General features: G+C 60.2%; 1 protein-coding gene across 4 annotated transcripts in view; it reads left to right on the forward strand.

The window, feature by feature from the left end:
• The window catches only part of RORC (RAR related orphan receptor C), an 87,307-nt gene that overhangs the window by 18,853 nt on the left and 53,223 nt on the right, over window positions 1–15,231 (forward strand). For 2 of the 4 annotated variants that reach the window (XM_037883064.2, XM_043535281.1), the window contains exon 2: window positions 4,626–4,655. In XM_037883064.2, coding sequence (XP_037738992.1) covers window positions 4,626–4,655 — 30 coding nt within the window. Of the gene's footprint in view, window positions 1–4,625; window positions 4,656–6,972; window positions 7,141–9,580; window positions 9,776–15,231 lie in introns of those variants that run through there. The other 2 variants (XM_043535283.1, XM_037883065.2) reach the window with 2 other exon arrangements.

The raw sequence follows: 15,231 nt of genomic DNA on the forward strand, positions 1-15,231 counted from the left end.
TCGCCACAGGAACCCAGGGATTGTACAGGCTCCAGTTCTGAGATCAGGGGCCCCACGGGGATGGGACCCAGCACTGGGCCTTACAGGCCCCAGGACTGAGATCAGGCCCCCCACGCTCCAGAGTGAGACAGTCGCTGTCCCACAGAGCCCACAGCCCAGGGGGGTACAAGGCCGGGGAGAATCTCGTCTCTTTCGGCCTGAGATTTTTTCTCCAATTCTTCGCTATCTTGTGCCACTAACTCTCGGCCCCACATGCGGCCGGTGCTTGAGCCCTTCTGATTGGAGGCTGGCTGGGCTGCCAGATGGGACGAGAGCACCATGGTTCCTGCCACAAATTCAAAACCTGCCCCCCCTCCCCGCCCGCCACACCCACACTGCAAAGAGCCCATGGGTGCTGGCTTAAACTGGGCCAGCTCTGCTTGGGCCTGTGGGGGTGGGAGGCTTGGAAAAGGGAAATAAACTAAAAGCTGCAGGAGTAGACTCTGGGATTCTCTGCCCATCAGGTGCCCGGTGCCATGGCTGACCCGCCCTGAGGGGGATCGGTCCCCCTGTTACTCCCCCGAGGGGGATCAGACCCCTCGATAGTTCCCAGGAACAAGGGTTTATGGTGGGCCCCGTCTCAGAGCCCCCTGCTCCCCCAGGCCCATGGGCCACAGCACTGGCTGCTGCAAAGTGTCTCTGCCCTTGAGTGGGGAGCATGGCCCAGGTGGGGAGAGGGCCGTGAATCGGGGGGCGGGAGGGAGGTCCCCACTTCAAGCTTCAGCACAGCGAGCTGGGACGGTCTCAGCTTCTAGTAGGGCAGGGCTCCCTCCGGCCCCCAAAACCACCAGCTGTTTGGGGGAGAAAGGGCCAGGCCCAAGGCCAGACCCACTTCCCCTGCAGACAGGGCTGGACTCTCCCGGCTGCAGCAGGGGACACACGAGACCCTGAATGCACCTTGCAGCCCCAACTGCCCGCCCTGGGTGAGTCCCTCCTGGGGGAGCTCTCTCCACTCGGCCAGCCCCATCCTGGGGTGCCGGCTCCAGCCCTGCGCAGAGATGGCCCCGGAGCCACGGGGGTTAAGGCAAGGAGCGAAAATAGCAAAGCTGCTTAGGAGGGTGGCATGGCGAACGTGCGGCTTTCTCCAGGCTCAGTACTCAGGGACGCTCAGCAAGCTAATCAGATTGATTTTCCCTTTCGGGGGGGGGGTGGAGGGGAGGCGCAATTAACCCTTTGTTGTAGCCTGTGGGTCGGGATTGAGGGGCACTGACTGAGCTGGAAGGGGCAGGGCTGGGATAGCAGGGGCTGTGGGTCGGGATTGAGGGGCAGCGGCAGAGCGGGGGGCAGGGCTGGGCTAGCAGGGGGCTGTGGGTCGGGATTGAGGGGCAGCGGCAGAGCGGGGGGCAGGGCTGGGCTAGCAGGGGCTGTGGGTCGGGATTGAGGGGCAGCGGCAGAGCGGGGGGGCAGGGCTGGGCTAGCAGGGGCTGCGGGTCGGGATTGAGGGGCAGCGGCAGAGCGGGGGGCAGGGCTGGGCTAGCAGGGGCTGCGGGTCAGGATTGAGGGGCAGCGGCAGAGCGGGGGGCAGGGCTGGGCTAGCAGGGGTTGTGGGTCGGGATTGAGGGGCAGCGGCAGAGCGGAGGACAGGGCTGGGCTAGCAGGGGCTGTGGGTCGGGATTGAGGGGCAGCGGCAGAGCGGAGGGCAGGGCTGGGCTAGCAGGGGCTGTGGGTCAGGATTGAGGGGCAGTGGCAGAGCGGAGGGCAGGGCTGGGCAAGCAGGGGCTGTGGGTCGGGATTGAGCGGCAGCAGCAGAGCCGGGGGGCAGGGCTGGGATAGCAGGGGGCTGTGGGTCGGGATTGAGGGGCAGTGCCAGAGCAGGGGGGCAGGGCTGGGATAGCAGGGGCTGTGGGTCGGGATTGAGGGGCAGCGGCAGAGCGGGGGGGCAGGGCTGGGCTAGCAGGGGCTGTGGGTCGGGATTGAGGGGCAGTGGCAGAGCGGGGGGGCAGGGCTGGGCTAGCAGGGGCTGTGGGTCGGGATTGAGGGGCAGTGGCAGAGCTGGGGGGGCAGGGCTGGGATAGCAGGGGCTGCAGGTTGGGATTGAGATGTTTCTCCCAATATCCCAGCTGTGGGCTCCCTAGATCTGCCGATGCCCCCTCAATCCCAGCCCCCCCACCCTCTATCGCAGTCACCACCTCCCCACCGCCACACACCCAGCTCTGGGATGTACCTTGGTTCCTGGAGTGGGAGGGGAAGTGGAAACTCTCTAAGGAACTTACAAAGCGCAGAGGAGGGGCGGGGGGTGGGTGCTGGGGGAGCCTGAGGGGGAGGATGCTGTGTCTCCCTGGCTCAGTCCCAGGGGGCACGAGGTTTCGTGCTGCTCGGATCCAGGTGCTGTAGGGTGCAGGCAGGCTGGGTGGGGTTGTGCTCTGGCCCACGTGATTCCAAGTAGAACTGACCCCGCAGGGTCCTAGAGCAAAGCCCCTGCCAGGAGCCCCAGGGAGTGCCCACTGCAAGTCCCGCAAAGGGAGGGAGTGGGGTCCAGTGGTTAGAGCAATGGGCCTGGGAATCAGGACTCCTGGGTTCCATTCCCAACTTTGCCACAGACTCGTTGTGACCTTGGGCATGTCGGGGGGCTGATCCTGCCCCATGTTCTGTAGCGCGCCCGGAGCCCCTCCAGCGAGATGTGTGAGACCTGAGGGTGCCACATCTCATAGGCGCCCCCAGAATCCATCCGGTCCCACATGGGCAGGCAGGCAGCAGGATTTCTGCCCCGCTCGTTACGTCCTCCTCTGCCCTGCCCTGAGAGAAAACGAGCCCAAAGGGCTGAGCCAACGCTGACCCTTTCAATAAAAAAGGGCCTTAAAGGGAATTTTGCAGAAACCTCTCAACGGGACCTGGTGCTGATTGTCCATCAGCTCAGAGAATGGCTGTGTTACTGCCCATTCCCACCATGGGGCAGCGGTCTCTGCTATGGGGCACAGAGAGCGTCTATCTGCCCAACCGCATACAGCCCCACCTCTCTGTCCATCCATCCCCACACACCCCATCTGTCTACCCATCTATACCTATAACCTCATCTATCTGTCCATCCATCTTCATACACCACCATCTGTCTGTCCATCCACTCCTATGCACCCCCATCTGTCTAAGGTACTTACCTGGCCCCCCCCTTATCTTAGCAACCAAATGCTTCTCAATCTATAATGGTTTCATCCTCACAGCCCCCCGAGAGGCAAGTACAGTGTGGTTAGTCTCACTGTACTGGGGAAACTGAGGCACAGAGAAGCTAAGTGAGTTGCCCGAGGTCACTCAGGAAGTCTGTGGAAGAGCAGGGACATGAACCCGGGTCTCCCGATTCCCAAGCTTGCCCCCTCCCGACTGTGTGAATGCAGGGGGTTCCTGAGATCCGCTGGAACAGTGCGGCATCGTTTATTACTGAGTCACTTATTAATCCGTCTGATAACCCTACCCAGTCACTGAGTTATTAATCAGGATATTGGGCATGTGCTTATGGGGAGAGATCAATCAATAAGCGATGGCTCCCACTGAATAATGAAAAGCTCCGGTCTTTCCTCTCGGCTCGCCTCGGCGTCTTGCAGCACCCCCCTGCCGCCCCTCCGCTCTGGCCTTGGCGCATGCAGGCCGCTGCAAGCCAGTACTCCGAGCCTGGGGCTTTGCCATCTCACCCCCCCCTTGGCATCCTGTCCCCTCCCTCCCTGCCGTCCCGCATTCGCTCCCCCCTCCACTCAGCCCACGGTCCCAGCCTCCAGCGCCCACCTGGTCTGTTCTCTCACCAGCCCCTTGGCGCTCTCTCCTGTTCTCGGGAGGAGCTCACTGCGAACGTCCGCCCAATGAGCTCATCTCCTCCCGCACGGCCCTCCTTACACCTTCAGAACTCCTCTGCCGGGGCTGGCCTGCCACCATGCTGCGAGCCCGGCTCCCCCAGCTGCCTGGGTCCGGCTGGTCTTGCGTTTAGATTGTCAGCACGTTGGGGCGGGGGCTGTCTTTGTTCTGGGTTTGTACAGCGCCTGGCGCCAGGGGGACCCGGTTTGTGACTGGGGCGCCTAGGTTGTGCTACCGTAATATACCTAATCAATAATGTACAGCGCCTAGCACCGTGGGGACCTGGCTCACGCATGAGGTGCCTCGGTGCTACCCCAGTGCAAACAGCGATAATAATATTGTTTTGACATACCAAGCGCTGCATGTGTGTCATTCCCAGATGCTCTGATTGGTCTCTGCTGTAAGGTCTGCAATGGGGCATGGCCCAGGGGCATTTGCCCAGGGGTCACTTTCACTGAAAGGGGGAGGTGCTGGATAAATTGGGGTGGGGAATGGGTTGTAGAGCGTTTCTCCTGGAGGGTCTAGTGATTAGAGCAGGGGGGCTGAGAGCCAGGACTCCTGGGTTCTGTTCCCAGCTATGGGAGGGGAGTGGGGGCTAGTGGGCTAGTTGAGGGGAATTGGGGGCTGGGAGGACTGGTAATCAGTCCCCTGGGTTCTATTCTGAGGGGCTGGGAGCCCCGCTTGGTGCCTCAGTTTCCCCACGAAGCTCCAGTGGGCATTTGGGAGGGGTGGCAGGCTCTTGGGGGGGATGCCTGCAGGGGTCCTGCTGCAGCTGCCGTCTCACCCCGTCTCTCTTTTGATTGCAGGCCCGATCGCCATGAAGAAGACGCACACCTGTAAGTACAGTTCCTGCCAACGGGCCTCTCCCACTTTGCACTGCGCCAGACATCCTGCCCCAGTGCGGATCGCGGGCCCTGCCCCTAATTGTCCAGGGGGCACAAGGGAGATCTGCAAAGCCCAGCACAGCTTAGACCCTCTCCGCTCACGTGGGGATGTGCTGTAGCAGAGGCAGCATGGTCTAGTGGGCTGAGCAAGGGGACTAGGACGCCTGATACTGCTGAAATCAAGCCAGGCACCTGCACCGTGCCTCAGTTTCCCTCCTGTACAGTGCGAACAGGGATACCTGGCTGACTCTCAGGAGTTGGGCAGTTCTTTGCGCCTGACTATGGTTCTGTTTATAAAGGGCTAATAAGCAAGGGAGAGGTTGGTTAATTAATTATAGAGTCTTGTAATACCCAGGAGCTCAATAGCAGGTTGATATTAGTCTGTGGTCCCTTCTCACAATGTAGATGCAGCCAGCTCACATCTGGAACAGGCTCATGGCGTCTGTTCACCCTTTGTTACAGCAGGGTAGAGTTACCATTGAAACTCGCTTACCACTTAGCAGCTGGCTTTGTCTCAGGGCTCTAAAACCCACCGGCTGGCTTGGATTGCTGTCGGGCCTCGCCAGGGTAGGGGGGCAGGACTGCTGGTCCAAAGTGGGCGTTATTTGATCCAGGGGTTCCCGAGATACAGCCCCCCTGAAAAGTCACATGACAGCCAAATGTTAGGGGTTTTAAGGGGAAGGGGGTGAGGGGGGATAAAGAGCCCTTGGCATGGGGGGAAGAGGGCACCCAGAGCTCCTGGCATGAGGGAGGAGGGGAAGATGGGGTGCAGGAGAAGGGGAGGGTGAGGGTTGACATGGAGGGGAGGGGAGGGTGGCGCCCTGGGAACGGGTGGTGAGAATGGAGAGGTGCAATGAGCTCGGCCGACGCAAGCTACTCAAAGCCGACGTGGGACATTGGTCCAGAGCACCCCGAGTTCCTCCCCACGCAGGGGGTGCCAGCACTGAGCGTGCGTCTTTAGGGACTGTCCCGTCCTACCCCGGGAGGGGTGAGATCTTCAGCAGGTGGTGGAACAGCCTTGTCCCAGCTTTGACCAGCCGGTGTGTTGGGGCACGGGCAGGCGCTGCTGGGAGAAGCAGGATGGAGGCCAAGAACCCTGACACCACCACCACCACCCCCACCACCCCCAGCTTGCTCTCAGGAGAGGAGCAGACGGATCCTGCATATATTACACCCAGCTCCTCCTGTATTTGCTGTTCCAGTGCAGCTCCCTGTCTCTTCAGCTGGGCCGATGGAAACGGGGACGCTGGGGATATTTCCAAACAGGGCTGGGTAAACAACATCCTTGCAATATCGGCTCTGCAAGCCTCTTGCATGCCAGATTTCTCTGGCATCTGTGCCTGCCAACCCCCGCAGGAGCAGCCAGAGCTTGGTGCCGCACAGAAAGGCCCCGGGTCCAGCCCTGTGATGCCGCCCTGTGATTCCTTCCTGACCCCGAAGGCCTGAAGCATGGGAGTTGCCATTGTTAAAGTATCGTCTGGTGTGCTCTGTCTCCCTCTGGTGGCTGGATTATGCAAAGAGGTCGAGTTGGCTGATGTTTTTGGGCTAACAGACGAGCTGCAGCTGAGGCTCATGCATTCGGAACGAGGGAGCTGTGGGTTTGGTGGGTAGCCTGCCCTGCCTTGGCAAGCCCCAGGTCTGGGGGCCCGCCTGTCTGCAGCAGGGCGTCCTGGAGATGCACAGCCCCTGCCTTTCCTTTTCTCGGCGGGCTGCCCTGTTTAACCCCCTGCTGCTGGGGCTGGCTGGGCCTAGCTGCGCCTGCCAGCGGGAGGGGAGGGGGGCCTGTTTCTCCCTGGCCCTGCCTGGGGGCTCCTTCTCAGCCAGAGCCCCTGCCGTGCACGGTGGGGGGGGGGCGAGGTAGAGGTAGGCGCTGCGGTGAGCGGCAGGTTTGGTTTTCACAGTGCTGTGGTTAACTTGTCCCGAGGTGTGAACGCTCCTGGGGGGGAGGGGAGGGGGGAGAAGGAAGCCCGGAGGGGGGGTGTTCTCTCCCCAGCCCACCTGCTGCAGAGGCTGGTCCCCCTCCCCCCACCTCACCACAGGGAGAGAACCAAAGCACAGCTGCCCCGGGGCTGAGCTGGTGGCGGGGGGCCCCGCAGGCCACTTCCTCAGGAGGGTCCCAGGGAGGGGTGGGGGATCTGGCTGGGGGCCGGGGGACCATGCCAAGGCAGTGGGGGTTGTATCAGCTGAGCCCTTCCCAGCGGGCCGCGCGGCTCCGTGGGTGTCTGCGTCGTGCCTGGGAGGGGGTGGGGGTGGGCGGGCGTTAGCAGGGCCCTGGCTGGCGCAGGGGGTTGTCGTGGGGCTGGAGATCCTGCCGCCTCTCTGGTTCGAGCCCGCTTTCATGAACTGAGGGGGGGCCAATTCCCATCTGGCTCCTAGGGGACCCCTCCCTGCACCTCCTCCAGGACGAGGACACTGAGCTGAGAGACCAAAGGACTCGGTGAGCCATGGGCACCCATCTCACCTCTTGCAGGGCCTAGGCATTTCAGGAGGCCTGTATTGCCGTGGGGTGCCCCTCGGCCGGGGCCTGCTTTGCTGCTCTTCAGAGACAGCAGGCGCCTGTGCCCCCCGGAGCTGCACCCCCTGCCGATGCATCGGGCCCCTGGCGCCGGGGTTGTGAACCGTCCGGAAATCTTTCTGTGCAGGTGCAGGGCAAACCGCAAGGGTTTCCACGGCAGGTGTGCCAGCGCCCTCCCTCTGCCCAGCCCTTCCTCTGCAGCCAGCGCAGAGTGAGTGTGCGCTGAGCTTCGCCACGCTTTCGAATGCACACCATCAGGGAGGCAGCGTTGCCTAGCGGTCAGCTGAAGAGGGCTGGGCGGCAGGACTCCTGGGTTCTAGTCCTGGTTGTAGGAAAGGAGTGCAGTCTAGTGGTTATAGCAGAGGGTACTATGAGTCAGGACTCCTGGGTTCTATTCCCAGCCCTGTCTGGGACATGCTGATGGCGGCTCTGGTGCCTTGCGGAGTCCGCCAGCAAGCTCAGGGCGAGTGGAAAGCACTGTGCTTGGTTCTGTTGATGGGAGTGCTTGGCGTTTCCCGTGTCGCAGGCACTCCAGGGTTAGACGTGCTGAGTTGATACCTGCACCATGCCACGGCCCAGCCAGGATCCGTGCGCTGTGTATGCCAGGCGGCGATGCTGGGGAAGCTTGAGAAGCACAGAGAGGATTGGTATATAAAGAGCCTGTGGCCCAGGAGCTCAGTGTAATTCACTAGGAGAGAATTGGAGGGATTTTAAAGGACTGGGATTGTATTTAGTATTTTTTCAGTTGCCCCATTTGGACCAATAGCGGTGTAGATTTGCCTGGCACCCAGTAAAATCCACATTAACCTCCTCGTCTATAAAACCCTGGTTCGTTCCATTCGGCCCCGCTAATATTCCCTTGCATACAAAATTCTTCTCGTTTCCTGTGTCCCACCCTGTTGTGTTGAACAGCTCCCACGTTCCACACCAGAGGTGGCCGCATTCCAGCGCCGTCACACGCCCCACGTTCCTGAAGTGTGCTGGGCTGCAGGGTGCTGTGGACAGGGCGGATGCAGTGCTGCCATTCATGTCGGGGCGGGTGGCTTTCCCTGTGTCACTGAGGCTTGCACAGCTCCGGGATGCAGAGCTGAGGTGCTGGTGTGTCTCGCGCCTGGGGCTTGATCTGCACGTGGGTTACCTTTTCCTCTACTGGTGGAGGAAAGACGCCACACAAACCGCACGGCTGCTCACCGTGGCCCCGCCGGCCTCCACGTCCTCCTACCCTGCCGCACTGCCCATCAGTGTAGCCGCTTCAAGCCTGACGCAGCTAACAACTCACCACATGGCCAAGCCGGGGCCCTGGGAGCAAAGTTGATGATTCTGCCCTCTGGGCTGTGGCTGGAGGGAAAGCAGGTCACTAAATGACACCAGAAGTTGGGTGTTGGGGGGGGAGATGCGTGTATCTATATACACACATGATTTAGTTGGTGTTGGTCCTGCTTTGAGCAGGGGGTTGGACTAGATGACCTCCTGAGCTCTCTTCCAACCCTAATATTCTATGATTCGATGATATAAAAAAGACTTGGTTAAATTCAGTGAGGGATTGAGACACCTGGGTTCTGCTTCTGACTCTGGGAGGGTAGTGCAGCCTAGTGGTTAGAACACGCTGCCAGGAGCCAGAACTCTTGGGTTCTCTCCTCAGCCCTGGAAGGGAAGTGGTTCAGATAGGGCGGCTGGGAACCAGAACTCCTGGATTTGTCTCTTGCCAGCTCTGGGAGGAGAGTCGGGAGCTAGTGGGTAGTGCCAGGGGCGTGGAGTCAGGACTCCGGCACCCTCTCCCCCGCTCTGTCCAAGGGATGGAGTCTAGAGAGGCTTGAGTGGGGAAGACTGGAAGAAGACAGGAACACCTGGCCTCACGTGGTGCAGGGCAAGTCACCCCCCCCGTCCCCCCCCGTGCCGCCCCCCCCACACACACACACACTTTGTGCAGCGCCTCAGGTTCCCTGGTTGTGAAATTGGGAGCCTGGTGCCCAGTGCTTAATTTGTGCCAGGGTTTGCCAGGGCTGAGCCCCGGCTTCTCTGGGCCGGGCAGGTGGGAGCCCCGGCTCCTCTTTCGTTACAAATCAAGCACTGCTGGTGCTGACCCACTACCCGGGGGGCTGGGAGTGTGTCGGCAAAGAGCCCTGTGCCGGAGAGGGGGGCGCAGGTTTTAATGCAGGAGAGAGTCACGGGCTGTCGCCAGAGAAGCACAGGCTGGCCGGGCCCAGGGCTTGAACCCCCGGCCGTGCCGCCCCCCTCTCCCCCAGCCCATCTCACTCAGCAATGGAAACTCGGCCTCTTGTGGCTTGTGGCTTTGGAACTTTCCAGTCAGCTGTCATTGGTTAGCCCCAGTGCATGGCGGGAGCCCTGATTGGCCGGGGGGGACGCCTGTCAACCGGTCTTGCAAAGCCACCTGTGCTGGCGAGGCTGCTTTCAAATGCAAGCAGCCCTGGGCAAAGCATGGCACCCCGGGCCCCGCGCTGAGCTCCCCAGCTGGCAGCCAGAGGCAGGTGCTGCCGGTGCCTTCCCCAGCCGAAGCCGCCCCACAAAGCCGCTCACACCGCCGGCACCATGAGAGGTGGGTGGTTTTGGGGGGAGATGGGAGATAAAGGGCCACCTGGAGCAGCGAGCTGGAGGGCTCCGAGCTGAATGGCCCTGGTGCGTGGCACAGACGCAGCCCTGTCTGCCTGCCTGTGGCGGCGAGGGGGGGTTACGGCTCAGGGCTGGCAGGCGAGACGTCTGGGTTCTCGCGCTCTGGTCTAGCGGGGAGCAGGGTCTAGTGGTTAGAGCAGGGGAGATCGGAGAGCAGGACTCCTAGCTTCTCGTGCCCTGCTCTAGCAGGGAGTCGGGTTTAGTGGTTAGAGCAGGGGAGATCGGCAGTCAGGGAGCAGGGTCTAGTACTTATATCTGGGATGTGGCAGTCATGACTCCGGGTTTCTCTTGCCCCTCTCTAGGAAGGTGTGGGGTCTGGTATGTAGCAGACAGGTGGCAGTCAAGTCTCCGGAGCCAAGATTGTCAAAGGAGGCTAGTGATTTTGGGAGCCTGACTTGAGACACTGTGACGGGGCCAGACTCAGACTGTTCAGGACAGCTGCCCCATGTAGATCAGGCTCCTTTAAAGGGCTCCCTGAATCAGTAATTGCTTTGGGAAATCTTGGCCCCTTGTTCCTTGCTCTGGGAGGGAAGTAGGGTCTAGCAGTTAGTGAGTTAGACAATGGAGGCTGGGATTCAGGACACCTGGGTTCTGTCCCTGGTTCTGCTGCTCGCTCACTGTGGGACCTTGAACAAAGCACCCCCCATCCATGCCTCAGTTTCCCCATCTGTAAAACAGTGATAAAAGTCTGACCAGCTTGCTGGGGGGTTGTTGCGAGGCTAAGTCGATTTACATTGGCAGGCCGTTTCCTGCCTCTCGGACAGAAGGCGCTAAGTACATCCAAAATCTTCCTTCAGGTGGGGAAGGCCTGGCTCGGGGGTGAAGTGGGGGCTGAAGTCCAGCTTCTACCAGCCACGACCCGTCCGAATGCAGCTTTTCAGAGCAGCTCACGGTGTTGGGTGCGTGCGGGTGATGGGTCTGTGTGCTGATGTGCATGCTAGGGAATGGTGCCGCTGACTGGGTGGCAGGGCTCTGGCCAGATGTCGAGGGGCCTCTGGGTCACTAGCATCCCAGAAGGGGTCAAGGTCCAAATGGACCACGGAGATCGGGCTCCCCGCTCTCTCTAGAGCTGAGGCACGTTGGAGGAGATTTTCTCAGCTCCTGCTTGTTACGTGCACGGACGCGAGTCTTGGAGGCTACCAATTCTATGCCTTTCCGCACTGCCCCGCTGGCTGTTTGACAAGCCCCCAGTCATTGCAACCACGTCCCTCACGGCCTGTTTTCCCCGCCGCCCCCTGCAAACCTCACGGTCACCCCCCAGCTGTAAATGTTCTGGCCATCAGTGGGGTCACACCGCATGGTTGCAGAGAACAGGATCCGGCCCGTCAAGTTCTGAAGCTGAGGTTTGGAAGGCGGAATGTAAACGGGTTCCCAAACTGGGACGTCCTCGCCTCCCAGTTCCGAAAGAGCCATGCCAGCATCACAGCCCGCGCGGGTTCCGGAGGAAATCCCACGGCAGGGAGCTATGGAGCCTTCCTGGGGTTTGCAGCGGGTTGGAACAGCTGGTCTGCGAGGTTGGAGCTGCACGTTGGCAAGGGGAGCCTGCTTTTTGGGGGTGTGTGTGTGTGAGATAATGTGTCTTGTGTGTGTCTTTCTTTGTCTTTTTTATATGAGTGTGTGTTTGTGTTTTGATGTGTGTGTCTTTGTGTGTGTGTGTCTAAATTAACAATGTGTGTATTTTGTGTGCGTGTCTCTGGATTAATCGTGTGTGTGTGTGTGTCTTTGCTTTTCTGTGTACGTGTCTGTGTTTTGATATATAACATGCCTGTGTGGGTCTGTCTGCCTGTCTGTGTCTTTTTTAAATATGTGCAGGGACCTTGTCTGTGTGTGTGTGTGTGTCCGGATACAGAAAGTGTGTGTCTTTGTGAGTGTGTTTATTTAGACATCTTTGCTATTGTGTATATGTGTGTGTCTAGGTTTCAATAGATAATGTCTTTGGGTGTGTGCGTGTATTAATCGTGTGTGTATTTGTGTGTGTGTGTGTATGTTTGTGTGTGAGGGCACATGGCAGCAGCTGAAGCCATCGAAAGCTGCCCCATACTGCGGAGTTCCTATTGCGTTGATACACCCCTCCTTTCCCTTTTTCTTTTCAACACGGACGGGCTTCCAGCCCCGTTCCCCCCCCCGCCCCCGGAAGGGATACGTGTCAATTACATGCATGTCACCCCCAGCTGTGGAGCAGGGACGTGCCAGGGTGTAGATCAGCCTGGAGAAGTATCGAGGGTGAGGTGGGGAGCCCGGTGCTAAGCCGGCTTCTGCAGGCCTCGCAGCTTTTGCCCGGCTCCGAGCGGTGACGGACGAATCCCCGGACACCCACAGCCCCGTGCGCTCTGGCAGAGCTCCTTGTTAGCGAACGAACAGGCCGAAAGGCCCGGAGAAAGTGGACAAGGACAGAAATAGCGTGATTGCCACCCTGGCGGGAGCGCAGCATCATACACTGGGGCCGCTGCACTTGTGTCTCTGGCCGATGCCCGGGGCTCAGCAGAGCTGAGCCGGCAACCCACGGCTGGGAGCAGGGCTAGATTTTAGAGAGACTGGGGTGGGTGAAGGGGCACAAGGAGCTGGTGTGGCTGGGGTGAGCCATGCAGGGAGCTGTGGGGGGTCAGGCATGAGGACCCAGTGTCCAACGGGTGGGGGGCACATGGGAAGCCGCGGGGTGGTGCAGGCACAGGGACCTGGTGTCAGAGGGAGGATCTGGAGGGGGAGTGAGGAGATGGGGGGGGGGCTTGTGGGAAGCAGAGGGCTTACAGGCATGAGGGCATGAGGACCTGGCAAGGGGGGTGGGTAGCCTGGGGCGGGGACACAAAGATGTGAGGACCCAGTGTCAGGGGGATCAGAGACTGGGGAGGTGAGGAGCCAGGTCTGGAGGAAGGCTGTGGGAAGCTGGAGGGGGTGGCCACAGGCACCTGGGGAGGTGGGAAACTTGAGGGAGGGGTGTGAGGAGCCAGCGTCGGAGGGGGAGCACCTGGCATTGGGGAGGTGGAAAGCCTGTGGGGGGGGGCAGGTGCGAGGAACCAGTGTCTCAGTAAGGCATGTGAGAAGTTGGGGGGGGCACAGACACGGGGACCCGGTGTGTGGGGGGGAACGTGTAGGAAGCTGGGGGGGGGCACAAATGCGAGGACCTGGCATGGAGGAGGCAGTGTAGGAAGCTTGGGGGGGGGGATGCGTAGACACGAGGACCCGGCGTGGGGGAGGCTGTATGGGAAGCTGGGAGTGTGTGCAGATGCGAGGCCCTGGTGTGGGGGGATGTGTGGGAAGCTGAGGGGGACACAGACGCGAGGACCTGGTGTGGGGGGATGTGTGGGAAGCTGGAGGGGACACAGACGCGAGGACCTGGTGTGGGGGGATGTGTGGGAATTTGAGGAGGGCGCAGATACAAGGACTTGGTGTGGTGGGGATGTGTGGGAAGCTGTGGGGGGTGCAGATGTGAGGACCTGGCCGGGGGGGAGGCACAGACGTGAGGACATGGTGTGGGGGGGACGTGTGGGAAGCTGGAGGGGGTGTGCAGACGTCAGGACCTGGCTGGGGGGGAGGATGTGTGGGAAGCGGGGTGGGATGCAGATACGAGGACCTGGTGTGGGGAAGTGTGGGAAGCTGGGGGGGGGTGCAGATGCGAGGACCTGGCACGGGGGGGGCACACAGACGCAAGGACATGGTGTGGTGGGGACATGTGGGAAGCTGGGGTGGGCGCAGACCTAAGGACCTGGTGTGCGGGGGGCCATGTTGAAAGCTGCAGGGGGCGCAGATGTGAGGACCTGGTGTGGGTGTGTGTGTGTGTGTGTGGGAAGCGGGGGGGGGGGGCACAGACGCAAGGACATGGTGTGGTGGGGACGTGTGGGAAGCGGAGGGGATGCAGATGTGAGGACCTGGTTCGGGGGGCCGGGGGAGGGCGCGCACAGACACAAGGACATGGTGTGGGGGAGGTGGAAAGCCTGGGAGGCAGGGGCGAGACTGAGGCCAACGTTTTCAGCATGTGGGTGCCTGACTTTGCAGGCCTCAAAGGGCGCTGATTTCCAGGGGGGGCGGGGGCTCATCACTTTCTGAAAATCAGCCCCCTTTACGGTGTCCCAACCGGGGCCCAGAAAACCAGGAGCCAGCTTTGTAAACCTTGTCCACATGGTCGCCCAGGGAGACTCTGGCAGAGCCAGGAATTGAGCCCAGCTCCCCCAAGTCCCAGAGCCGCACCCTAACCACCGGGCTGTCCTGCCTCTCCGTTGAATTGCCCGAGGATTTAGGCAGCTGATTTTGGCAGCTCCTTTTGCAAATCCCTAGCTTAGGATCCTCGAGCCAGATAATTCCCACTCATCCTGATGCAAACCCGGCGTAACTCCAGTGACTTCACCCCGGAAGGAAGTAACCCATAGATAACAGAGACATGGTGAGCACCTGTCAGGGCACTGAATCCATTTCCCTGCTGTGCATGCTGGCGCCCAGCTACAGGGGATCCTGCTTCTCTTCCCTTTGTTCTGTGGTTCGGCACGCCACCCTGTTTGAACTGGGACCCGCCGCCCCCCATAGCTCAGATGGGCACTCCCTGCTTCATGCCTTGATGCTGAGTCTAGGCCCAGGATTGGAGATCCCGCTCCCCCCCGCCCTGAAGGATTAGGCGTTTGGCCCCAGGGGAACAAATATCTCCTCACCTATAGAACCTTTGAATTCCCACCCAGGCTCCCAGCCTGGTCTTACGTCACCAACTCTTCAGGGACGTTTTAGACTCACTAGGCCAGGTGCTTGGCTGATGTGAATCGCTGTCTTTCCGTCTAAGTCAGCAGCGCGACGTTGATCCACAATTGGCTGGGATCTGCCCCGTTGGTGTCAATGGGGCGATGCGGATTGACACCGGTTAGGGGGCTGGCCCATTGACGTCAATGGAGCTGTGCTATTTTACTCACGCTGAGGATCTGTTCCATTGACGTCAGTGGAATCAGCTGGGGATGTGGCCCACTGACATCAAAGAAACTACGTCCATTTACGCCAGTTGGGGTTCTGGCCCAGCACGTTGTTCCATTTTCTCCCCTGTGCGAGTGGAACAAATGGTCTAATTTAAAACCCCAGTGAAATTGTGTTGAATGTCCGATGTCACACCCCTCTCACAGGCTTTTAGCAGACCCTAAAATCGACAGGGCAAAATAAAAATATACAAAAAAGAAATTAACGAAGCTAAAATAGATAAAGGAATGGCCCATGTAGATATAGTGTAGACACCACTGAGAATGCAATCATATTCCTTCAGCCATAGTCTGAGCTCAAAAACACCCCGACACTGCAACTCCCCTGGCAGCGACCTTGAGCAGGAGTCCAGCCCACAGGTACTTAAAGTCCCAATCCAGTACGATCTGTGCTGGGGGACCCCTGCACCCATGTGGGTCTGGCCAATGTTTG

This window comes from Chelonia mydas, chromosome 24, assembly GCF_015237465.2.
Source record: "Chelonia mydas isolate rCheMyd1 chromosome 24, rCheMyd1.pri.v2, whole genome shotgun sequence".
NCBI classification, from domain to species: domain Eukaryota; kingdom Metazoa; phylum Chordata; order Testudines; family Cheloniidae; genus Chelonia; species Chelonia mydas.